The 26,349-nt window shown below is 42.3% G+C and overlaps 1 protein-coding gene and 1 long non-coding RNA gene across 2 annotated transcripts in view; one reads left to right on the top strand and one right to left on the bottom strand.

The window, feature by feature from the left end:
* The window catches only part of LOC142854866 (uncharacterized), a 226,639-nt gene that overhangs the window by 64,011 nt on the left and 136,279 nt on the right, over positions 1-26,349 (bottom strand). The gene's annotated exons all lie outside the window — the stretch shown is intronic.
* LOC142854863 (alcohol dehydrogenase 1) lies at positions 363-12,736 on the top strand. The gene is made up of 9 exons (XM_075981246.1): positions 363-485; positions 2,255-2,356; positions 2,897-3,035; positions 5,067-5,154; positions 5,315-5,534; positions 7,833-8,093; positions 9,667-9,802; positions 11,486-11,624; positions 12,236-12,736. The coding sequence occupies exons 1-9, from the start codon at positions 468-470 to the stop codon at positions 12,258-12,260; spliced, it is 1,128 nt and encodes a 375-aa protein (XP_075837361.1). The 5' UTR covers positions 363-467; the 3' UTR covers positions 12,261-12,736.

The raw sequence follows: 26,349 nt of genomic DNA, 5'->3' as shown, positions 1-26,349 counted from the left end.
ACCAACCCTTCCTCCCCTGAGGCTCAGTCTGTCCACCCCATCTACCCCGCATTATCTCCTGTCCTCCTTACCATGCTCCATGTAGACTTTAAGTTACTGCTTTTCCCAGCAAAGGAAAGCAGACCTCTAACCTGTCTGAGAAAGGGAAGAGTGCAGCTGAGACAGGGGAAGAGTGAACCGAGAGAGGAGAGATAGATGCAAAAGGAAGTGTGGAGCCTAATGAATGCAGAATATCCCCAACATCACATCCCCAGAACAAGTTTTCCTTAACAGTTCAGTGCCCTTTGTTTTCACTTAACTTGCAGTGAGAATAAACTGATGGGCGTGTCATAAATGGTCAGATCACGTGTGGCATCAGCTGACACCCCAGCTAACAAAATCTGTTTGCAACCTTGGCCCAGTGCACTGCAGGAGGGAAGAGCCTACAGGGACCCATCAATCTCCTGCCAGCAGTGAGGACAGACAGCATGAGCACAGCCGGAAAAGTAAGGAAAAGATCTTGCTGTTGGGAATATATTCTCACTAACTTGCTAAAAGATGCTGACTTCTAACTCAGAAATGACGTGCACTGAAGGCAGGGTGTGATGTGTGCTATAGCACAGGGTGTGCACTGCACGACGTGCAGCCCGGCTGCTGCTAAAGACCTTTAACAAGAGCACACAGACTCTAGATCCGGGGCCGTCCTCACTTCCTCACTAACTCTGCAACACAGGGAAATCATTCTGAGCAACTGTGACTACCTTGTAAACAGAAAGTTGTAAAGAGATCTTCTGCAGAGAAGTCTGTGTTTATGTCAAGATACCTTAGTGGGCTGTTCTTTGGAATCACAGGTTTCTTATGAAAAGAGAAAAGCCTGACAGGAGTTTCTTATGAGCAATTGGACTCAGGAACTTAGTAGAATTGTCTCGTTAAAATTTGCTAAAATTTCTGACAAGCGGTAGATTGATTTCAACACTTTATAAAGGATCATATACGGTAAGATTACATTCCCATGCATGCCGGGATTTGGGAGGGTCCATTGCTGCACAATTCATAAAATCTCTAGAAGCTCTATAGAACTGTCTCTTCTCTCTTTAAAAAAAAATAAAATCCACATCTTACATACAATTAATTCTGAGAAAAACTGAATCACTTGCTAACACTGAGAATACCTAATAATACACATATATAGTACTGAGATTTCCAAAAAGTCACCTTCCTTGTTCAGCCTCTGTATGATACTGAGAAACGCAAGCAGTCATTCAGCATAAATAACTGATTTGTGCTATCCAATTGCCTAATTATAACGCCTGTGTTTCCGTTGGCACAGGGGCTGTTTTAGGAGTGGGTCAAAGGTCCAACAGCTCACAGTGAGAACAGGGTGTTGGAGACTTTTGTATCCACAGTGTGGCATGACTCGGTATAGAAGAGATGGGTGGAGAATCAGCACAGAAGGGGCAGTCGCCAGTAGTTTTGTTCCAGATCACTTTATTTTTCTATCACTCCTTGTCATGTTTAGGATGGCATATCACATTTCAAGGAAAAGTAGTTAGGATAAAGAATGACTGAAAAAGTTAAAAGAAAGACTGAATTCATGCAGCATAAGTGGAAACCCATTCTTATCAACCAAGCAAGAATTCAGGGACTAGGGAATCCAGGCTCTTAGGTGCAGGGTCAGTAACAGCACTATGTTGATCATAGGCTTGAGTTCCCACTGGCTACAGCAGCAAAATAACAATGTAGCCAGGTATGATAGACCACCCCTGAAATCTCATCACTAGGAAGGCCAAGACAGAAAGGTTCCTAGTTCAAGGCCAGCCTGGGCTGCTTCTCAGACTACGTCTCAGAAATCCAAAGCCTGGGATTTAGATCTGAGACATTGTTTTTGCCCTAAACGCACAAAGTTCCAGGTTGTGCTCTCAAGCACATCAAAAACATATTAATGATTATAATTTAGAATTAAACATATATCAAATGTTTTTAGTCAAACAACCTCTTTTACTATACAATACCAGTGACTATCAGGAAACAAAAGAATACAAGCATGGCCTGAGAGTGCACACACCAATTCATCCCTGATGTGTGACCTTTCTCTTCCTGACCTTCTACTACGGTGTCACAGGTTTCTCAGGGTGTTTTGACTCCTTGTACATGAGAAGTGTCCATTTCTATGTAACAATGGGTGGCAAACTTGGGGACAGACGCTGTGCATAGGAAATAGAGGGACACAATTGCGGTGATCCCCTTGGAGCTGCAGTAACCCTTCATATTCCAGGTGATCAAGTGCAAAGCAGCTGTGCTATGGGAGACCAAGAAGCCCTTCTCCATCGAGGACATAGAAGTCGCACCCCCCAAGGCCCATGAAGTCCGCATTAAGGTAAAGTCCTTTTTTACCGTCTGAAATATTAGGTTTGAAAAACTCAGAAAATACTCCATAGATGCGTCCAACTGTCCATTAACATCCCGTTTCATATGCTCACCCCAACAATGAATGAGCCTGTTGCTGAGCCTAGATGTTGACCTCAGCTGCTGAAAGTTCGAAGTTTAACAAAATCCCTGAAAACTTTTAAAAATGTTTAAGTGTTTGTAAAGTGCTAAATATCTTGAGTCCAAACACAATTAATATTAGGTAATTTCTTGGTACTCATATTCTGTCTCTTTTTCCATAACATAGCATCCATTTTTATATATTGTATAAACTACTTTTTCGGGGGTGACTTAATTCACAGGATGATCATTACCACTTAAGCTGTTTAATTGGGAGAAGAGATGAAAGCACGGGAAAACTTGGCCCTAATTCGAATCTGGAAGCAATAGGGGTTGTTAGCAAGCTCCTGAGAAGCCCCATTTCAGAACAGGTGTGCTAAACCTTCACAGTCGCTATCTTGGCTGAGTGAAATCAATCTCTTCTCTGTAGATGGTGGCCACGGGGGTCTGCCGCTCAGATGATCACGTGGTTGCCGGAAGCCTGAGTACACCACTTCCTGCAGTTCTAGGCCACGAGGGAGCTGGTATTGTGGAGAGCATCGGAGAAGGGGTGACTTCTGTCAAACCAGGTACAGAATTCTTTACCCTCAGGGTTTGTACTTTGGCGTTGATCCCAAGAGCTTCCCCCTCAAAATAGGAAGCCCAGGCAGTACGAGACTTAAAATCTGGCACAAGGTCACAGGGTTTCCACCCCTTCCTCCCTGCATGCCTCTGCCCTCTGGCATCCAATCACATCTTTTCTCTTTCAACATCTATTTATCATCTACCAGGTATCTGGTGCCGAGTTAGAGTCCCCATCGTAACCTTCAGAGTTCACAGTCTAAGTCCCCAAACAGACCTACAAATGGTACAAAGGCAAGACCTGCAGGTCCAAGTTCTGAGTGCCTAGATGTAGAAAAGCTGCTCTGTGCTGAGTTCAGAAACCCGACTGCTCGCCTGGCTTCAGGATGCCTCTCCTGTAGGATGCCATAGGTTTAACCGCATTGCATCCACATGATGGTTTCCTCTTCTCCTTTATTTTACTCCTTCTTCAATATAGAAACACAGTACAATATAAGAGGAAACCACAGACGGAAAAATATAGCCAAAGTCCTACAAACATAAACACCATTGTATTATCACTAGTTGGGCTGAAGGTGGTGGTTTGCACATTGCTTTTTACTTTATTCATGTTTTTACTTTAACTTTGTTTTTTGGATGTAAAGGTTGATTAAAAATATATTCTCTTGGGGCTGGAGAGATGGTTCAGAGGTTAAGAGCATTGCTTGCTCTTCCAAAGGTCCTGAGTTCAATTCCCAGCAACCACATGGTGGCTCACAACCATCTTTAATGGGGTCTAGTGCCCTCTTCTGGCCTGCAGGCATACACATAGACAGAATATTGTATACATAATAAATAAATAAATATTTTAATATATATATGTATATATATATTCTGTGGTGTCATCACACATTCATTTTATCTGTGAAGCATAGTGATCAGGTCATTGATTTGTACAATAACATAGGTAGCACATGTGATTTAAAAACAAAATTATTTTCATCTCCAAAAAGATCACTTTAGCCAGAAGAGTCTAAAATTTTTTTCATTCCAAATAACCAGAAAATAAGAACTCATCTGGCTGGAGTTAAGTATTGGTGTTTCCTTTATTTGGAAAAAAAGCTAACAGTAAAACGATACCTTTACTTCTCAGGAAGTAGAAAAAAATGATAGTTCATAAACATATATCTAAAAAATATTCACCTTTTCTTTCTCATGGGAAACCTCTAACTCAGTGTTGAGGACTGAGATGTCCAGAGCAAGTCGTCCCTTCTCTGTCACATTTCAGTCTGCGTCCTCAAAAACAACTAAGATTATTCTTAAAGCTTTCGTTTCATAATAAGAGAAACACAATCACTTTGAAAAACCAAAACCTGGGTGATGAAGAAGGGACTCAGTGGGTTAAGTCATCTTCTAAGACAGTTGACAGCTGCCTGTAACTCCAGCTGCACGGGACCCAGCGCCCTCTGCTGGCCTTCAAGGGCACCCACACAAGAGCATACACACATGGTACTCGGACATACACATAAAATCAGGACAAATCTTTTTAAGAAGTAAAAAAACTAGCTACCAAAATCCTTATTTTAATTTTACCTTATGATCAAGTTTAATTTTTGGTTTTATTTTTATTGTACAATATCCCCTGTGTTGTATTTGGCTTGTGTTTTATTATAATAATTATATAGTAATTAGGTAACTCCAACCTCTCATGGGAACTTAGCAACTCATTACAACTAAAGTATATATTTATACTCATCAGTGAGTATATCTAAGGATTGACTAGGTTAATACGTGCAAAGCCCCTAAGAGCAACTGGGGCACACAATGAAAGTTGACTGCTGATCAGCAGATGTAGCTGCTTTTACATTTTCCTTTTATTTCAGGAAACTCTAGACACATAGCAACCTCAATGAAGAGCAATGACCCATGCATGACGTAGCACAGTTGGGCCCTATCTCTTAGGAACCTTTCTAGGGCACACATCCCTACATGAAAGCTTCATGTTCTTGCCTTATTAATTACTGGGTAGACATTAAGTCATTTTCTTGTTCCCCTTCCAGGCGATAAAGTCATCCCGCTCTTTTCTCCCCAATGTGGGAAATGCAGGATCTGCAAGCACCCGGAGAGCAACTTCTGTATGAAGAATGAGTAGGTTTCTCACTATCTTCTTGCAATATTAGGTTGCACACTGGTTTCTAGTCTTCTTGCACACATTGTGCACTGGTTTCTTATTGTCTTCTTGAACAATTAGGTTGCACACTGGTTTTCCTTTGTCTTATGTTCTTTGTTTGCTTGTTTTACTGGCCAGTTTGTCACAGCCTCGGGGGACTTTGCTTGATGGCACCAGCAGGTTCACGTGTAAGGGGAAACCAATCCACAATTTCATCAGCACCAGCACCTTCTCCCAGTACACTGTGGTAGATGAGATGGCAGTGGCTAAAATCGATGCGACTTCACCCCTGGACAAAGTCTGCCTCATCGGCTGCGGGTTCTCAACTGGCTATGGCTCTGCTGTCAAAGTCGCCAAGGTAAGACGGACAGTGGCCCCTGGACCGAGCTATGTACGTATTGTTGGGACCAAAGGGAAGAGATTGCTCACAGGCACCAGAGAGTGTTTTTGTAGAAAAGATAAGTCTGTCCAACTCCAGTGAGAATTCCCTCCACACACTCAAGAAAAGCTCTATAATAATATGCATCCAGTTCTGCCTACTTCCCAAAGAAACTGGGCTCTCATAGAAATTGTTTAAAACTTATGTAGATCCGCAGCTGTAACACGTTGCATTTACTGTTGTCTGTAAAGCTCTGTTATGTCCCAGTCCCAAGATACACTTGAACAATAAAACATGTTTTAAAGAGTCAGAACCTGGAACACTTGGCCATTTGGGACAAATGGAAGATTTTAAAGTGGAGATGTCATCACTGTTATCTCTAAAGTAAGCCAACGTGTGTAGTAATAGGAGCGGCGGGGCTGCGTCCCCAGCACCCGGCCGCCCACATGGCTAGCTCTATGCCCTGAAATAATTACACGGAAACTGTATTCTTTTAAACACTGCTTGGCCCATTTCTATCTAGCCTATTCTAGGCTAATTCTCACATATTAATTTAGCCCATTTCTAATCATCTGTGTGTAGCACCCCAAGGTGCGCTTACCGGGAAGATTCTAGCCTATGTCCATCCTGGGTCGGAGCTGAATCGCGTGTGTCTGCCCGGGAGTGGGGCATGGCGTCTCTTCTGAGCTCACTTCCTCTTCCTCCCAGCATTCTGTTCTGTTTACTCCACCCACCTATGTTCTAAGCTATGAGCCCAAGCAGTTTATTACTTAACCAATGCAACAGATTGATATATGACACTCCCACATCACTTCCCCTTTTTCTGTTTAAACAAAAAAAGGAAGGCTTTAACTTTAACATAGCAAAATTGCATATAACAAAACAGTTATCAAGTAAAAATTACAATATTTATATCTATTTTATCTTTATCATAACTAAGGAAAACTATAACTATAACTAACTATTCTTAACTCCATAAAAGACTCCAGAAAGATACAATATTACCTAAGCAAACAAGAAATAAGCAAACTCTAGAAAAGACAGAGACATCTCGCTGCCTGTACAGTCACCCAAAGTTCCTCTGTACTGTTGGGGCATCCATCTTCGGCCTACAGACCCATAGTTTCCAGCAGACATTTCCACAAAGCAGGAAATTTCAAAGTCAGTTCAGTCAATATCTGTTGTGTCCTGCAGAATGTCTTGCAGACTCTTTCATGAATCAGGAATCCCGAAAGACCATCTCACCTTTAGGCAAGTTTAGCAGTCCTCTCTCTGCGGGTTCTCTGTGTCCAGTTTATGCAATAGTCCAGGCAAGAGCAGTTTCTTGCCCAAATAGCTATCAAACTCCATAAGGATCCTCTTCGATGCCCATCTTCCTCTTGAAGTAGATTGGTGCTGCCAGGAGCAGAGTGTCTCATTGTCATGAAAAACCCTAAGTTATTAAAATATTTTAAATGCCATATTCTGCAGCCTTTGAGGGATCTGAAGAATGCGTATCTGAAATATATATCTATATATCTAGAAAATCTAAGTAACATGACTACAAACTTGACTATTATTTATGATTATCCATCAACAACCTATATTTCCTAATTATACATTACATTTTAAAAATGAACTACACAATCACAATACCTTAATCAAGATCAGAAATACATATACATATAACAAAATTGACTGTAAAATTCATACCAATGCAAATTATTCATACCTATATCATTTCCCCCTTTAAATGTAAAAGAACATTTATAAACAACCAGTAACCCTGGTTGTGACTACTGAATGATAGAGAACCAAGAAATTAATGATGGAAGGGTGGTTTGACCACCCTGCAGTCTCCTGGAGTAACCATAATCATTTGTTTCACTTACACAAATTGATTTTGTGTATGTGTAAGATGTCATTGTGTAGCCCTTGAAGGTGTAAGTCATTTCCATGTCAAGTTCAATGATCATCATACAGCTGGTCTCACTAAGGTTTCCCATTGAATCAGAATGGGGTTCTACATGCAGAGATTCCAATTAACTAGTAGAGTTAACTGTTACTGGATCCTGAGATGAATAAAAATGATAACTCTCCAGATACATCTAATATAGAGCAAATTTTGAGAACGAATGTTTACCCCTTCAGGCAGCTATAGCCAGAAGAGGTTTTGGAAGCAGGTGGAATGACATCTGAGAGGCCATGACAGAGGACAAAGCAAGGTGCCTTGTGCAGCATGGAGCATTGCCTAGCAATCACTCTTTGGTCCATCTTTTAAATTTTCTGCACACATAGGTGACCCCAGGCTCCACCTGTGCTGTGTTTGGCCTTGGAGGTGTCGGTTTGTCTGTCATCATTGGCTGTAAAACAGCTGGAGCAGCCAGGATCATCGCTGTGGACATCAACAAAGACAAGTTTGCGAAGGCCAAAGAATTGGGTGCCACTGAGTGCATCAACCCTCTAGACTACAACAAACCCATCCATGAAGTAATCCAGGAGATGACTGATGGAGGGGTGGACTTCTCCTTTGAAGTAATCGGTCGCCTTGACACCATGGTAGGTGCTGTGGCATGCCTTGAGATCTGTCCTTCTGCCATCCATAATATGCTCCAGACAGAAGAATAGAAATCTCATGCAGAAAGCTACTTTAGATAGTAATATTCCATCTCTAGTTTCCTTCTCATATTGATTAATTCAGTATAGTGATAAACATTTTTTTTCATTCTACAAACTAGTCTCAAGTAATAAACCTCCATTAATACAGGAAAGCCCTTCATTGAGCTATTATAAACTGTCTTAACAAATTTTTAGTAAAAAAAAAAATTAACTCATCAAGCAAATTTAAATGCAAATTCTGTTCTTAAATGGACAAATATGATTTTCTTCCACATTCTTATTATTATATAATATTTGAAATGAAATATTCTGAAAAGTATTTCAAGTTTCATCATATGGCCAATAGGACTAACGAATAATATGTGGACAAGTATTAATTCTTAGGATAAAACATGTAGAGGTGCTGTTGCTTCAACAAGTCTTCATATCCTCAGCACAGAGACGGCACAGTGAGGGGCACCCACAAACATCTCGTTTTACATGTTGGAAGAAATACTTTAAAATTGAATTCACAGATTCTGCCATACCCTCTAAATTCAAGAGATACGCGTTTTGTGAGTTTGTTTATGATATACATTACAAGTGAATGTAAAACACTTAGCATGGAGCCAGCTGCCATGTGGTAAGCACTCAATTAAGGTCAGCTGGGGATAATGATAAGAAAGGCTATTGCCAAGCTTACCGTGCTTGTGTGTTTGAATACACATGATATTACTTTCAAATAGTTACAAACACCATACATGGCTAAAGAACACTTCTCCAGTACATATCAGCCAACCTAAGACCTCTGGAGTTCTAGAGAAGCATCCCCAGAGACCTAAAGAATCACCATTACTGACTGAGGTCCTCCAGAAAGCCTTAGAAGAGTTGGTAATAAAGAATGGGAATGGTGCCCTGAGATTGACATTCTTCTCAACCTCAAACTGAGGCTAGATGTCAAGAGAGGCTAGCCTCTCCTCTGTTGATGGGGAGTCCTTCCATGCTCAGTGTTCTGGTTTCCTCACGGCCATAGCTCTTCTGTGATACACTAGACGGTCTCCCTGTTTGCTCATCTGAGCCTGGGTTGTCAGGTGGATTTGAAGACCCAAAAGTCTGATACCCACGTGTTTTGAGGACATGTGGTTTTCTAAATGTCATATTTCAAAATCAAAAGATGGACTATCATGTATCTTTGGGGATCATAAATCATCTTTTACTATAGAATTTTAGATGAAACAATTGAAAGGTGAAAACTTCCTGGATGTCTCCAGATAACAGAATAATGTAAAACCAATGCACACACTGGATTCACAGCCACTGAAAACTTGCCCGTTTTCTAAGCCTCACAGTAGGGACGTGTTATAAAGGGAGGTGGACAAATAGATAAGGAACTTGATAAGGAAGAATTGAACATAAATTTATTCAATCACTTTTTCTCTCAAAATATTTCTCTGCACATTTCTTCATATGACATGAAACTGTATCGTGAGTAGACCACGAGAATATCCACTTTAAAATATTATTTATATTGCAGATGTCTTCCCTGTTAAGCAGCCACGCATCATGTGGTGTAAGTGTCATTGTTGGGGTTCCTCCTCATGCTCAAAGCCTCTCTGTGAACCCCATGTTGCTGCTGTTGGGTCGTGCCTGGAAAGGAGCAATATTTGGTGGTATGTATTCACAGCTGAGGATCAAGTTCTGTATGTGTTCTTGTGTGTCAAGATGGATGTGTGGAGTCAGAGAACATTTGATGTCGTTACTCTGGAGCAATTGGCCTTGTTGTTTGAGACTGGGGGGGTGGGAGGTCACAGTGACCTGCAGATCATGGTCAGGCTAGTCTTCCTGGTCAGCCAGTCTCAGGAATCCGTCAGCACTGAATCAGCTGTCTATTGTTACTGACTTTTGTTTTTGTTTTGTTTATATTCTGGAGATCAAATTCAGCTTCTCTGACAACCTCACCCCCTACCCCTACCCCCACGTCATCCCCTACAGTAACAGTCAGACAGGAAGCAATTGAAGAGAACTTTTAAAAAATTGTGATAGGAGCTGGAGAAATGGCTCTTCTGTTAAGAACATTGGATGCTCTTCCAGAGGACCCATATTCAATTCCCAGCACCCACATGGCAGTTCTCAGCTGTCTGTAACTCCAGTTAAATAGGATCTAACATCCTCACACAGACATACACGCAAGCAAAACACCAAACAATGTGCTTAAAATAAAAATAAATTATTTTAAATGTATTGGTTGGGTGGTGGCGGTGCAAACTTCTAATCCTAGCACTTGGGAGGCAGAGGCAGGTGATCTCTGAGAGTTCAAAGCCAGCCTGGTCAAAGAGCTAGTTCAAGGACAGGCAGGGCTACAAAAAGAAACCTTGTCTCAAAAACCAAGAAAGAAACAAAGAAAAAAGAAAAAAAGAGAAAATTAAGGAAAGGAGAAAGAAAGAAAGAAAGAAAGAAAGGAAGGAAGGAAGGAAGGAAGGAAGGAAGGAAGGAAGGAAGGAAGGAAGGAAGGAAGGAAGGAAGAAAGGAAGGATAGGATAGGATGCTCAAGCGTAGGTCTCCATAATTGGTGGCTTCTGGTGGGGTGGTGGTAAGGAAGGACTCAGTTTTATTTAAGAAGCTGGCCGTTGGGAGTTCGGCCATGCTCCAGTGAGAACATAGGCAACACAAATTGACCTTGGTATATTTTTTCTTTGGGAGATGTCACAAGTGTTGCAGGGTAGACCTGGAAGGACTGGGAAGTGAGTGTGATCAGGGCATTGTGTGAAATTCCCAGATAATCAATAAAAATCAAATGTCAGAAAAAAACAAACAAAAAGAACTTCATTACCTGAACCATCTCCCCAGCTTTGAGGTTCTAATTCCTAACATTTTTCAGAATTTCTTCCCTTTGGTAACAGAAAAGTTCTTAGAAGGCAACATGAAAATCACTGTTCTCTCTATAGCAAGAACTAATGCAGGAAATCCCAAGAGAGGCTGCTCTGCTCCCCATAAATGAGCCAGGGCTTTCCTGGCTTCTTCTACTTGGGTCTCTAAGGCCCAAAAATGCCTCATAGGACACAGAGAGCCCAAGGCAGTAATGTTTGCCTACACTCCCTTCCTTTGGTTATAAACATCTGCAATATGATTTCTCTAGGAAAGATCTACTAAGCCGCTGTCATCAGTCGGGGACCCTGACATCAGGTGGCATGTTATAAGACATTAACACCATGCAGAGGGTGTTTGAGTCCCGCGTCTGCCGCTCAGGTGGCAGCATGGGCACTGTTAGGAACTTGGTTTCTTTGGAAGATCTCTTGTCTAATTCTCCTGCCTGCCCCCTGGCTGCATCTCACGGTGCTGCTCTCTCCTTTCAGGCTTTAAGAGTAAAGATTCTGTCCCCAAGCTTGTGGCTGATTTCATGGCTAAAAAGTTTCCATTGGAGCCGTTAATTACCCATGTTTTACCTTTTGAGAAAATCAATGAGGCATTTGAGCTGCTTCGCTCTGGAAAGAGGTGAGAGCTTTAAGATTCTTTGTATGGGGTGGGTGGGGGAAAGAGATTATTTTTACGGTAGGGGAAATGGCCAACAGAAATGAAGGAGAAATGGGAGTAGAGCAAAAATGGGACTTTGGTGATCGTTCAGGCTCTGCACGCACATGTACGACCCAGGGCATTTATAACGCTAAGCCTTAGTTTTCACAGTCTCTAAAATGGACAACCCATGATAATGGACCTCATAGTGCTGCTGCTTAGGATGAAGTTTAAATGAGACAATGCCTAAAAAGCTTCTACAAAGTGCATGGCAAATAGCCAGAATGAGATGTCTGTTATTTCCCACGGCCGCATTTCTTATACCAGCCAAGCAGGATCAGTAGTATTTAAGAAATCTAACTTAGACCCGAAATCTAAATGGCAGTCATATCAAGATGTTCTGATGAGTTCAGAGTTGAAGAGACAGAAGGTTAGAGAGGTCAGAAAAAGGAGGATTGCCCATTTATGGACTTGTCCTTAGTCACAGGGAGCCTGAATGGCTTTCACTGAGACTCATAAAGCATGCTTTATTTACCCTCTGGGCACTGTGAGTTCTGGGAATGTGAACCAACATCTTATATCTCATATTTCAGTATCCGGACTGTCCTGACGTTCTGAGACCATACTGATGCCTTCCTACTCCTGACCCCTACACCCCACTGAATCACGACACCAGCCACATACAGGGCTAATATTGTTCCACACTGCCAATAAATCATGTAAGCTTTCCGCAAGAAACTGAATTATCTGTGATTTCATTTTCAACCCCAAGTGAGAGCTACCACACTTCAAATGGGGAACTGGAGGGTGCCCAGCCTTCCTTCTGATTTGACTAACTTATGTCATATTTCCTACTGGGGACAATGTGTCTTGTGACTTCTTGCAATCTTTTCTCTCTGGAATCCACAGTCACTCAGTGGAGCAGAGAGTTCTTTCTACCCCAGTACGCATAGGATGACCTGCGTGCTCAGCCTTCCTGCCACACTTCCCCTTGTCTGTATTTCTTCTTTATGAGCTGTCTGCATATGGAGCAAACACCACAGCATGCTAGTGAACATGTAACTGTTATCTCAAATAAAAGCAAGTCTAAAATCTCGACTCAGCACATCTTATTGGCTAACTTTACACCTTGATTTAACCCATTTCTATTAATCTATCGCCACATGGCAGTGGCTTACCAGGAAAGATTTGGCATGTCTGATTTTGGCAGCTCCTACACCACAGGACAAAAACTAGAGGGAGGTAAACTCTTCATCCACAGAAATCAGCCATACTAATAATCAGGTTTGGCAATGGACTTGGTAAATTAAATATTCACAGACTTTTCCAATGGAATTGTCTGTCCAAATCCAGAACTAAGAAGCAGATAGACTGCTATTACCAAGTTGGCTGATGTCTGCTCTTCTTGGTTGTCCTTTGGGGAGGGTGGAAAATCTGGCCTCACTTGAAAATGGAAGGTTTGTTTGTTTGGTTGGTTTTTTTGTTTTGTTTGTCTTTTTTGGTTTTTGTTTGTTGGTTTGGTTGGTTGGTTGGTTAGCTTGGTTTGTTTTTTCAAGACACAGTTTCTCTGTGTAGCTTTGGAGCCTGTCCTGGAACTCACTCGGTAGACTAGGCTGGCCTTGAACTCACAGGAATCCACCTGCCTCTGCCTCCTGACTGGTGGGATTAAAGGTGCGCACCACCATCGCCTGGCTATGACTACATTTTTAGAACTAAAAATTGCTGGATGAATCCTGTATTTAAAACCCCTTATGGGACTATTCAAAGTAGAAATAAATAATTTTACGTTTATCTAGAATGTAGAATTCTTTGAATATGAGACCTTCATCATTTTTCTGATTTAAGTTGAATTTGCAAGTAGCACTGTGCTGTCAGATACCGCATGCCTTACCATGAGCCAAGTGCTTAACCCCGAGCATCCCCACCTCCACCTGTGTCTCCTTACTCTCGCTCCCTGAAGATTTTTTTCACTAATTATTCATGTTTACACATAAAAGTTAAGTTTATAAAGATCAAAGACTTGAAACATAAAGACAACTACAAGAGATTAATCGTTTGAAATATTTTTTAGGCGCACATGAGTGTTTTGTTTCCACGTGGAAAATGCAGCACACGATTAATGTGCTACAGCGCACACCCGTTCACTACCTTCTGTCTTTAATGTGCTACAGCGCACACCCGTTCACTACCTTCTGTCTTTAATGTGCTACAGTGTAGTAATATGGGCGGCGGCAGGGTTGCGTCCCCCAAGACCCCAGCCACCTGGCTCGGCTAGCTTATGCCCCGAAATAATTACACAGACACTGTATTCTTTTAAACACTGCTTGGCCCTTAGCTCTAGCCCTTACTGGCTAATTGTCACATATTAATTTAGCCCATTTCTAATCATCTGTGTAGCGCCCCTAGGTGCGCTTACCGGGAAGATTCTAGCCTAAGTCCATCCTGGGTAGGAGCTTCATAGCGTGCGTCTTCCCTGGAGCAGGTAGCATGGCGTCTCTCCTGCGTCTGCTCCGGAGAGCAGAGCTGTGGAGTCTGACCTCACTTCCTCTTCCTCCCAGCGTTTTGTTCTGTTTGCTCCTCCCACCTATCTCCTAACCAATGAGCCAAGCAGTTTCTTTATTGCTTAACCAATGAAATCAACAGATTGATATGACACTCCCACACTACAGCGCACACCCGTTCACTACCTTCTGTCTTTAATGTGCTACAGCGCACACCTGTTCACTACCTTCTGTCTTTAATGTGCTACAGCGCACACCTGTTCACTACCTTCTGTCTTTAATGTGCTACAGTGCACACCTGTTCACTACCTTCTCTCTTTAATGTGCTACAGCGCACACCTGTTCACTACCTTCTGTCTTTAATGTGCTACAGCGCACACCCGTTCACTACCTTCTGTCTTAAATGTGCTACAGCGCACACCCATTCACTACCTTCTGTCTTTAATGTGCTACAGCGCACACCCGTTCACTACCTTCTGTCTTTAATGTGCTACAGCGCACACCCGTTCACTACCTTCTGTCTTAAATGTGCTACAGCGCACACCCATTCACTACCTTCTGTCTTTAATGTGCTACAGCGCACACCCGTTCACTACCTTCTGTCTTTAATGTGCTACAGCGCACACCCGTTCACTACCTTCTGTCTTAAATGTGCTACAGCGCACACCCGTTCACTACCTTCTGTCTTTAATGTGCTACAGCGCACACCCGTTCACTACCTTCTGTCTTTAATGTGCTACAGCGCACACCCGTTCACTACCTTCTGTCTTTAATGTGCTACAGCGCACACCTTTTCACTACCTTCTGTCTTTAATGTGCTACAGCGCACACCTGCTCACTACCTTCTGTCTTTAATGTGCTACAGCGCACACCCGTTCACTACCTTCTGTCTTTAATGTGCTACAGCGCACACCCATTCACTACCTTCTGTCTTTAATGTGCTACAGTGCACACCTGTTCACTACCTTCTGTCTTTAATGTGCTACAGCGCACACCTTTTCACTACCTTCTGTCTTTAATGTGCTACAGCGCACACCCATTCACTATCTTCTGTCTTTTTTGGGTCAAGAATCGGATGTGGCAGAACTGGTTTCTCTGTGGTGTCAGGTGTCCATCGAGTGGTCTGCCTTGCCTTCTGGAGCCTCTTTCAGTGCAGTGATGCTTGCTAACTCCATTTGAAATCACAGAAATAGCTTGAGTACAAACTTATCGTAGGTAGAATTTGTTCACTGTGTATAACACTGAGGCTTCCACTCTCTTCCTGGCTGTCAGCCAGGGAAAATATCTCAACCTGCTCCCTGCATCCTCTTACATTGCCATCTTTTGCTTCCCCTCCAGCCTGCAGGGACACAGTCCTACGTCATACTATCATGGTGGTGGGAATCTTAGCACCATTTGCCCCATAACACAGCCGAAGGTCCCATTCCCACTTAAGTGTGAAAGATGCCACAGCACATGTACACAGGGGTTGGAATCTTGAAAGTCACCTTGGAATTCTGTCTACCATTGGGGCTTAGTCAGCCTGCTTTGCTATAACAGTAATAGCATATGCTGGGTATATTAAAGAAAGACACTTATTTCTCACCCTTCTAGACACTAGGTTCAAGATACCATCAGAGCCAGTGTATGCCTAGGACACTTCCCGGCCTGATTATAGATGCTTTCTCGTCTTCCTTTCTCAGCCTAGGGATCAGTTGTCCTCACAAAAATTTTATAAGGGATGGAGTTCCTCCCAAAGATCTCAACCCTAAACACTATCAAGCTGGAAATTTGGCATCAGCATAAGAATTTGGGCAAGACACAACCATGTTACTATAGCATGCCCATGACAAAAGAATATGTGACGAAATCTTTGCTATCAAGGTCTCACCACCTATCACAGAACGTGACTAGCAGCAGCCTGAGTGTCTTGCCTTTGAGTGTCTGTCACAGGAACATAATGCAATGCAATTCTAACTACAGGGCGAGTGGTTTAAATAGGTTAAGCAATTGTGTTTATATGTAATGTATTCTAACCTAGAAATTACTGGTTAATTCTGAGTTGGTAGTGTTTACAGTGTGGGTGGAACACCGGTGACTTCATGGGGGTGAAACAAGATTATAGGAGTAACAGAGATAGGGGTGCGGGGGACAAGAAAATGTTCATAGTTTGAAAATGTATTGCTTCGATTCTTTGACAATTTGTGATATAACTCAAAGCAGGAGGATGCTTTCAATGGTCTCATAAACTTGCCTTTGTACAATACCACTGGCCAAATTCTGAAAGAAATGCATATTTTGCTATGAAGAAATAAAATCAGCCAGATGATGTAGTATACCTGTAATCTCAGGGCTCAGAAACTGAAGACAAGAGGATCCCAAATTTGGAGCAAGGCTGGGTTATATAGCAAAATCCTTTCTCAAAAAAACAAAACAAAACTGAGAGAGAGAGAGAGAGAGAGAGAGAGAGAGAGAGAGAGAGAGAGAGAGAGAGAGAAGAGAAGAGAAGAGAAGAGACAGGGGAGGAAAGGAGGAAGAAAAGGGACAATAAAAAATAATGTGCAAGAAAAACATTTGAAACATATGTGATTGGCAGAGTTACTCTCGTTAGTATCCACATGCTTCTTCATTTAGGAAGAAAATCAATAGACTATACAACAGAAACTTCCAGAAGAGAAGTCGGTATCTAAGAAGCATATGACAGGTGCTGAGCCTTAGCAATGGTCAGACTACAGAACAAAAGCAGGGGCTACCTCTCTACTCACCCACTGGCCTGTGCTCCCTGTAGGCCCGTGACTCATCACAGGCTCCTGGCAGCCACGTAGCAACACTTATTAAAATGTAAAATCATACGTGTCCATTGCACATGGGAAATGACTATAGAAATAAATGCATCTGTATAAACAGATAAAAGACAAAGCTGTCAACTTCAGCCTTTTTTATAAGGTGGGAGTAGTCCTTGGCCATTTTAGCTGGAAGAATAAGGAATTCCAACTTCCCGTCTGGAAGAATATGTGAATCTTCAGAGAGAACAAACTGCATTTGGTAGGATGGATAGGATGTTTCCCCAACCATGCATGGACAGGATCAGAATAATGGGTCATATGATCTGATCTTTGTGACAGTCTGTGGGAGCCCACGTGTGACTCAGTTTCCATCTGGAGTAGTTTCTGACTTGAAGTCATTTGAGTTCCTGGGGAGGGATGTCTTCATAGGGACACTGCAGATTCCAAGGGCACTCGGAGGTGCAGTAAGTATATCCCAGGAGTATCAGCAATCACACGGTGTAAACACAAAAAAACTCAGCAGTCATGTGGTGTAAATACAAAAATGAGGTTCACTGTGCAGTGTGAAAATAAGTAAGAAGTTTCTCTAGTATGAGTGTAAAATGAGAAGTAACTTAAGTAAGAAGTAACTTGAGTATAAGGGCATAAAGTAATTATGGGCCAAGAAAATACTAAACAGCTCTTTGTACATTTCCTGAAAAAATATTCTAAAAGTTAGAGGTGCATCAACAAATGTGTGAAGTTTTAGAATTTGTACACTTACTTGTAGATATTTTAAAGGTTAGGGGTACTAAGGAAAGAAAACAATTGTTTCAGTTTTTGAAATGTGTAAAGGATGTGTGCCCCTGGTTCCCTGCAGAAGGGAGTATGAATCTAGAGATTTAAAAAGGTCTGTGTGAAGGAATGAATGCGCTTTGTCTTGGTCTGTGTTTAGACTGTTGCTATGTTGCTGTTTTATGTGTTTCTGAAAAGCTTAAGTGGTACGGGTACCTGTCTGTCTGTCATTACCATCCGTTGTTGTCTATTGATCTTTGTTATCCTGGAGGAGATGAGGCCGGCAACCTCCACCTCTAGAGTCCTGTACATTTTTTATTGGATCAGCTCCAAGACTTTGGGTCCAGAAAGAAAAGCTTCTCTAAGGAGAGGCACGGCACTGGCCACCTCCCTTTGTTGTTCTCTGGTTCACAGCCAGCCAGCAGCCCCAGCAGAGAGCAGAGATGCGCATGCTCCGGTGGGCAGAGCGTCTACTACAGGGAAACCTGCTCATGTGAACCGGGCGGCAGGGAACTGACTGCTTGCAGTTGAAAAACTGCACGGATGTGAAACAGAATCTTTGATTGTGGCTGGAGAGTTAACAATTTTTCTTCAGGAATACTAGCAGTTTATATAATTTTTTTCAGGAATGCTATACAAGTTTATATAAATTCCGAGGGTCTGAAAATATACAGGCCTGAGGACATCAATATAGGTTGTAAGGATCTGAGGGCATAAAAGGGATTATATGGATCTGAGAGGATATTCTGAAAAATATAGATAAAATTTATAAGAAATAATGGCTTAAGATGCATATGGAAATTATTACAAGATTTCTTTCCCCTTCTATAGTATTATTATTATGCCAGGATTTCAAAAGTCCAGAGTTCTGACAAGCTAGTAGAGCAATGATTGCTTACTGTTTGAGTCACAAGCTCAAGATTTTAAATTGTTTTGATTGTCTTCTGAATATAGGCTTTTATGCTGTTTAATCCAAATCTATAGTTTTTGTTAGGGCTCAAGGACGTGAGTCTATTCCTGTTGTTTTACAGATACCTGTTCCCTTCTTTTTCTACAATGTGGATTTCAGTACAGACTAATATTGCTAATACATCTGAAAGTTTTATGTCCTTTTATAAAATGGAGATTCATATAAAATTTGGAAAAATGGAGAGAATTATAAAACTTGGATCCACCTCTCACAAAATAAAAGGATTACAGTATTTTTTCTGTCTCTCTCTTGGTCTTGAGACCCTTCACCTTCCTTCATTACTATGAGTAACTTCTGTTCCTAGCTTGTATTTGTTTCACCAGATTCTCACTTGGCTGACAAACGCATCTAAGCATCAATGGCCAATAACAACCTGCTCCAAATGACTATGAGTCCTGAACTTGCTGAAACCTGACGTGGACCCATCCAGCCAATGTGATTGCTGTCTATTCAGTCTGTCAATGAATCAGAGGCTTCTAAGTTCCTTTTATTACCTTTGACTAACAGTCTAGCATTCCAGGGCCCTGATAACAATGTCCTAAGGTCAGCAGGAAGTAATTACAGAAAAGAATACATCATCCCTGTTCTCCCCTGGAATGTTAGATAAAAAGGGAATTTCCCTGTCAATCATCACAGGGATTTTGGTCATTGATGCCTTGAATAAATGATAATTCCTATCTGGGTGCCATTAAATTAATGATGCTAAAATCTCAATATCAGCTTCTGGAACCAACTCATCTCAAGGATTTGAGATGATGTACTATGCCGGGGCAAGGAATTTTGAAAGGACACATGGGAGTCTTAATTAAAAATATAATAATAAAGGGGGAGTTAGTGTTACACCCACAGTCACCATATATATGTTTTATTTTAAATTTTTAAATGTGAATGTTTGTGAATAATCTTCCATGAATAGATTTTGGCATGAAAGCACCACCGTGTAAAATTGCTTAGGTCTAATGGGAAGATCCATCTACTGGTTTATAAAGGGGTTCTGACTTTGTTTTGGTATGAGGAGAGGGCACGTTTGTGTCTTTTCACAGGATGAAATTGAAGCTCAATCAGTAGGGTATATGGAGCAGAGAGATGCTGATCCTGCTGCTGCTGCTGCTGCTGCTGCTGCTGATGATGATGATGATGATGATCCAGAATGGCCAGAGGGAGACCCATTAGGCCTATGTTTCTGAACCACCTAGTTTGCATTCTGCTGTTTGAAAAGGAAAGGAGATCGTGGTCATAGCCAACAATACACATCTTTTAGACTCAAGGCGTTTTGTAAAAAGAAAACTTTACAGCTCACACAAGATCAAAGTCATAGATGTCCAACCAAGGCTACTGAGGAGAAGCATGCCAGTTCTTCTCTCGCCAGTCCACTAACAATGGATCTGGATCTCAAAGTTGTCATCGGCACTGTGCTCCCTCCCTGTCTGGTTGAGGCTTTGCTCCTATGGCCTTGGACCTCTGTGTTGCTATGGTGAGCGGCTCAGCTCCTTATGCTTCAAGGCTCCTGTAGGAGAAGAGTTTTTAGAATAGAAGAAGAAGCATGGAGGAGTTAGGAGGAGGACAGGATTATTAGAAACAGAACAGTAAAGAGCAGGTGAAATGAAGAGCACTAGCGTGTCTGTGTGGGGTTATTTAAAAGATTCCCCCACTTTCAATTTTATCCCAACACTTGGGAGGTATTTCTTTCCTTGTTGCTACTTTAAAAATCTCTCTCCCTCTCCCTCTCTTTCTCTTTCTGGGTAAAATGCACCATACTGGAGCTTTGTGCTTGTCTGCAAAATCGCAGCCGCCTCAAAAAGTTCCCATTAATAATCTTCTGGTGGAGCTCAGAGACTTAAACAGATAAACATCTTCCCCCTCTCTTCCTCTAGCTGTCGGTACCCTCCACCTTCACTTCAGCTGGTGTCCTCACCCCTCCCCTCCCACCTCCAGCTCATCAGACTCAAGCAGGCATGCCACTGCTGTTTGTCTCTCCAGCCTGGTTTCCTACAGACCTCATCTGACTCCAAAAGTCTCTTTTCCTGACACTAGGGACCTATTTCTTCAGCTCTTTGTCTTCTTATTAAATGCCTAACTACTTTCCAAGTATAGATAAAAATATGGCCGCAATATGTTTGGTTTGTTGTTGTTGTTGTTATTGCTTTTTGACTGGTTCTGTCTGAGTTGACAGGTTCTTTCTGTTTTTCTGCCAGCTCAACAAATACTTTTCCTCCTTTTGTTGCCCATCAGCCAGCTGTTTTGGTCTCTTTACTGAGCCTTGTTTATCTCACGATACACTATAAGGATTCACAAAACTGCCGATCTCCTTGTTTGTTGTATTTCTGGCTAAGAGCTTTCCTTTCCATATTACAATGACTTCAAACTTTTATCTTTAAGACTAAATTTAACAGAAATAAAACATAAAGTTCTAACTTTACCAAGACAACAAACTTAGATCTTAAACTATCAAAAATAAACATGCATAGTTCTAAAACTTTTAAAAAATAATGCTTAACTTTTAGTATTTCCCACTCCACAGGTATTTGTTATAATTCCCAGGGTTAAGCTACTGTGAAAAGAACATACTTAAAACACTCAAGCTGGGCGGTGGTGGCGCACGCCTTTAATCTCAGCACTCGGGACACAGAGACAGGCGGATCTCTGTGAGTTCGAGGCCAGCCTGATCTACAAGAGCTAGTTCCAGGACAGGCTCCAAAGCTACAGAGAAACCCTGTCTTGAAAAACCTAAATAAATAAATAAATAAATGCACTCAAGTATCCAAATAAGAAAATAGAGATTTTAGATATTCATACCCCATTACGTTCTAAACCATGCTCTCTAGGTAATAAACTATATAAACAACTCTTAGGACAATATGAGTTCCTTCCTCAGATACTTCTCTACAAAGTTACTCCCAAACCTTTAGTCAAATAGAAGGATTTCCTCACTGGACACTGGAAAGACCCAGATGTTTTAATAATATCAGATAGAGGGTATGCTTGCTTGTTTTCACAGAACACCAAATCACCATTGTGGATTCCAGATTGGCTGATTAAGACCCTCGGCAAACCAGATGTATCCCCAAACCCAGCAATGTCAGAAAAGAGAAAGCTCACACCATCACAGCTCTCTCCCCGGAGTGACCCTGAGCACTGCCTCTGAGGGGGACTCTGAAAGCACACAACCAACTCCTGGACTTCCCCAATGGATGCCTCGTGTCTTCCCTGAAACAGGAGTCTCCTTTCGTCCCTAAAACTTGGATAAAATCTATGCTTAGTCTTACACTTTCTTAGACCGCATTGTAAATCAATGGACAACATTTGGCTGGGTCAGTCTCACTTATGTGGCCCTGCCCACTCAGTCCCTCACATCTCAGACTCGTTCATACCATTTGTTGGCTGCCAATGATCACCTTAGTCTTCAACTACCTGCATAGTGCAATTATAACTCAACTGACATTCAGGCTTGTGCTATGACCCCATCCGCCATCTTATATACAGAGGAGACAGGAACTTTAAACATCATTCCAAATGGATCAATTTATGATAACAGCTGTTATCTGACTGACTGCTTTGCCCCTCTACTAATCCCATAGCCTTCATCCTTCTTCGTCAACCTCCTCATGTAATGCTACCTGTTAATCTCTCTTCCATATTTACCCTAGAGCATGCTGCCAGCTCTCTCTACATCATAAGAGATGCATTGTTGAGCTTACCATTGGTATTACTGCTCTCATAACCATTGTAAATTCTGTTGCCGCCCCTACTACAGCTCTGGTTCAGCAAATACACACTGCTAACCATGTTAACACCTTGTCTAAGAATGTTTGGTCCCTATGGCTCTGGTCACTCAGGAAGGAATTGATCGAGGATTAATAGAACAAATGTTCTAGAAAAAGCCATTCCTTATGGGCAATCAGATCCAGAATATTAAAGTACATTTGACAACAGCATGTCATGCTGATTTTAAGTGATCTATGTCACTCCTTTACCTTTTAATGCCTCAGAAATGTCTTGGGATCAGGTGCAGGCTCACCTGAGAGGCATCGGGAATAGTTGCCATCTAGGTATAAATACAGGTGCCTTACATTCTCAGATTAGTGCTATCAGCCACTCCAGACTCCAACTTCCTTCTGTAGAGGACATAGCTAATTATATTGTCAGTTCAGTTAAGAATTTTGTTAGCAATAATTCCTTGTGGAACCTTCTTATTAATTTGGGAATTATAGGGTGTTGATCGTCTTGCTCTTATCTTCTTTTTAATCTCGGTCATCCTCAAACACTTAGGATCTGCTTTGCATGTTGCCTAGAGAGAAATCCACACACTGTTTTTATTAAATGAAAGAAGAGAGTTGCTACGGATGGCAAGATTATGCCACGAGAGCTCAGCACATCCTTCAGGGATTAACTCATCAGAGATGCTTATCTCATGTGGGATGGACCTCATTTAGCAAGGGATGAGGAGTCTCCTCACCAGAGATGCCATCTCATCAACCTTATCTGCAAGATGATAAGGAATACCACCCTCTGAATGTGGTAAGCTGTCCCCATTGCAGACTTCTTGTATGAAGAGCTCTTTCCCTCAGATTACAGCTTGGGAATTTTTCCCACAGCACTACAGTGTGTTAACTGTCTACCAAACACAATCTTTCCTATGCATTGGTATATTGGATACCACTCCCCACCCCCCACTAGTACATCACACACATAATAGTACGTGATTCTGGCGAGAAAACAATCACAGTCAATGTCCTTGCTCTCTCAACCTGGTTTTTGTATAAACTTAGAAGTCTGCCCTCCTGCAATTATCTTCCTTGGCAGACAGTTGGTCAGTGTTAGGGTCCAGGCAAAGGGACCTCATTTGAGGCATTCACAGATGCCCAAGGACAAGATGCAGCATGACTGATGTTGTTGAGTCACAGCTCTCAGAGAGACGGAGAACAAGGCTGTCCTGGATTTACTCAGCGAGCAGATAAGAAAATGCTGCCGTAAGACTGACTTACCTGCTTCTCTTTTAAAACTGATAAGAAAGATGTCAGGAGCCTTTATCAGGAGCTATTTCAGGCCATGACGCAATTACAGCTTACTCTCAAAACTGTTGCTGTCTTCTGTAATGTCACTTGTGCAATAACAGCCACGAATCTCCCAATTACCGTGCATTTTCATACAATGTGTGCATGTAATCTTATGATTGCATCTAAGTCTTATGGTCACACATATCCGTGAATGGCCAAACAGATGACTTTTCATTTAGCTATATAGTTTTGATATATAGAATACATACTGGGACATGCATCATAGCTAGGTCTATTGTCCCATGAGGACTACAGACACCTGAAAGCCTGCCTTGCTAACTACACATAATTATCTCATTTTCACCTCAGAACAAGTTCAACTAGACTCAAGGCATTTTGTAAAAAGAAAACTTTACAGCTCACACAAGACCAAAGTCATAGATGTCCAACCAAGGCTACTGAGAAGAAGCATGCCAGTTCTTCTCTCGCCAGTCCACTAACAATGGATCTGGATCTCAAAGTTGTCAGCGGCACTGTGCTCCCTCCCTGTCTGGTTGAGGCTTTGCTCCTATGGCCTTGGACCTCTGTGTTGCTATGGTGAGCGGCTCAGCTCCTTATGCTTCAAGGCTCCTGTAGGAGAAGAGTTTTTAGAATAGAAGAGGAAGCATGGAGGAGTTAGGAGGAGGACAGGATTATTAGAAACAGAACAGTAAAGAGCAGGTGAAATGAAGAGCCTGTTTGTGTGGGGTTATCATAGGAATCCTTTCCACCCCCTTCGCTCCTGAGAAGCTTTGGATAAGGCTGGAGCTGGTCTCATAGCCCCTACAGACTCTGGCTAACTCCAGGAGGAGGCAGCCATGACTAGAAGATCTTACTAACTTACATACACCTCACGGCTATGCATTTCACAAACGCTGTCATCCTTAAATCCCTTTGATGCCCTGGCCCCAGGTTATACTTTGAACCATTTAAACAGACACGGGAGACACCAAGTCTGGTTCCTTGGGCAGATGGGAGATTGACATAGCAAAGAGATTGCCAGAATTGTTTCTTAAGTACAGCAGTGGTGTTCTTTTCCAGTAGTCATTAGCCAGAGTCATCTTGCCTGCCTGGCAGAATTACGCTTTTCCTGATAAGAGAACAGGGCACTTAATGGCAGACTGGGACTTAATAGTGACTGTGACCCTGTGCTGACACCTTGAGCTGCCCCTTGGAGGTATGCTCTTTGCTATGGGGATGGACCCAAGAGCAGGTTGGACTCAGGACTGTCTCTTTTTGTTATGGGAATGGAGTCTAATGGGAGGTAGGTATTGGTGAACTAAGAGTAGGTAGCATCCTGCCATCCTAAATCTTGCTTGCCTCTAACAGACCTGGCTGTATCTAGGAGGCAGGGCTCTCATAGCTACATTTTACTTTGTATGACTTAAAGGCTGAAACAAAACTATTATTGTATCCTTCCAAGCTTCAATTCTATCAGTTGTGGTTTCTTTTACATTAAATCTTTCGGGGCTGTCCATCCTGTTTTCTGAGGTGGGACCTCTCAATGGCCTGAAACTCACCAGGTGAAGTTGGATGGCTGGCCGCTGTCTCCTTCCCACCACGGGGATCGCAAGGACAAGCTATCATGCCTGGCTTTTTTAAAACCTGGGTTGGGTACGGGGGACAAACTCGGGTCCTCATGCTTACACAGAAAGAACTTCACCAGTGAAGCTATTTCCCTGGCCCCCACTTCATTTTAAGGATAGTGACTGTAGCTAAACTATACTGAGAGTTCTCCGGGGTGGTGCCACGCTACGTGGACCACACCTATTCACCTGTTAGCATCCCCCACGGAAACAAATCTCCGGGCAATTGATAGAGCAAGGATTGGTTTTGGCCGATGGCTTTGGATGTTTTCCACCAAAATTAATAGACTCCATAGGTTGGGCCTATGGTGGGGCAACACAGCAAGGCTCAAACCATTCAGCACTCAATGAAGGCTAAGCCTGGGATTCCACAATACCCCAGAGGTGCCAGCAGCCCCAAATCGTCCCTAGATCCTCCCTGTTAGTATTTCTGCCACCTTCCAGGGATGGCAAAGCAGGCTAAATCCTGGAAAGACGCTGTGTGTGCCAAAACTGATGGGCTGACTTAACTTCGGTGAGGGTGGTGGGCGGGGTTGGAGGGTTGCACTTTCAAAGCCTAATTCACAGTGTATTGTGAGGCTCTCTAGTCAGCCAAATTGCCATTCCTTGACCATGTGTGCCAGCCCAAACATCATCACAAACAGATTAAAAAAAAAAACCAACTTTGGAATTGGAACGTGCTAATGAAGTCCCAGTTCTCACCAAGAGAAGGCGAAGAATGCTGCCAAATGATGACACCTGAGGCCTGGCTGCCTGGCTGTGACCTGCTGCAGAGAACGGCCCACCAATGGATTTCCAAGTTGTCTTGACTTGTGACTTGCTTTCTTCTGCTAAACCGTATAAACTCTCAGAACTCCTTCCACCCAAGAATCTGCAACTCAGGGTAACCTAGCTCCATGTTACTAGTTCCAGTCACTCATATTTGGCTCTAGAATAAACTCACATCTTCCCTTTGAGGTGGAAGCTATGTTTCTATGACAACGAGATTCAAACTCTTGCAGGACAGACAGCTCCTTGAAGTGGTTCTTTTAGCCATCCACCATCGTACAGGAACTAAAGTGAAGAGCAGTTAAAT

This window comes from Microtus pennsylvanicus, chromosome 7, assembly GCF_037038515.1.
Source record: "Microtus pennsylvanicus isolate mMicPen1 chromosome 7, mMicPen1.hap1, whole genome shotgun sequence".
NCBI lineage: Eukaryota > Metazoa > Chordata > Mammalia > Rodentia > Cricetidae > Microtus > Microtus pennsylvanicus.
This window is presented reverse-complemented; position numbering and strand designations above follow the sequence as displayed.

Bases quoted from the DNA above. Each gene is read 5' to 3' on its own strand.
- LOC142854863 (XM_075981246.1), top strand. The intron at 5,535-7,832 runs GTAAGACGGACA...CTGCACACATAG, and splicing joins CTGCTGTCAAAGTCGCCAAG to GTGACCCCAGGCTCCACCTG. The intron at 11,625-12,235 runs GTGAGAGCTTTA...CTCATATTTCAG, and splicing joins CTGCTTCGCTCTGGAAAGAG to TATCCGGACTGTCCTGACGT.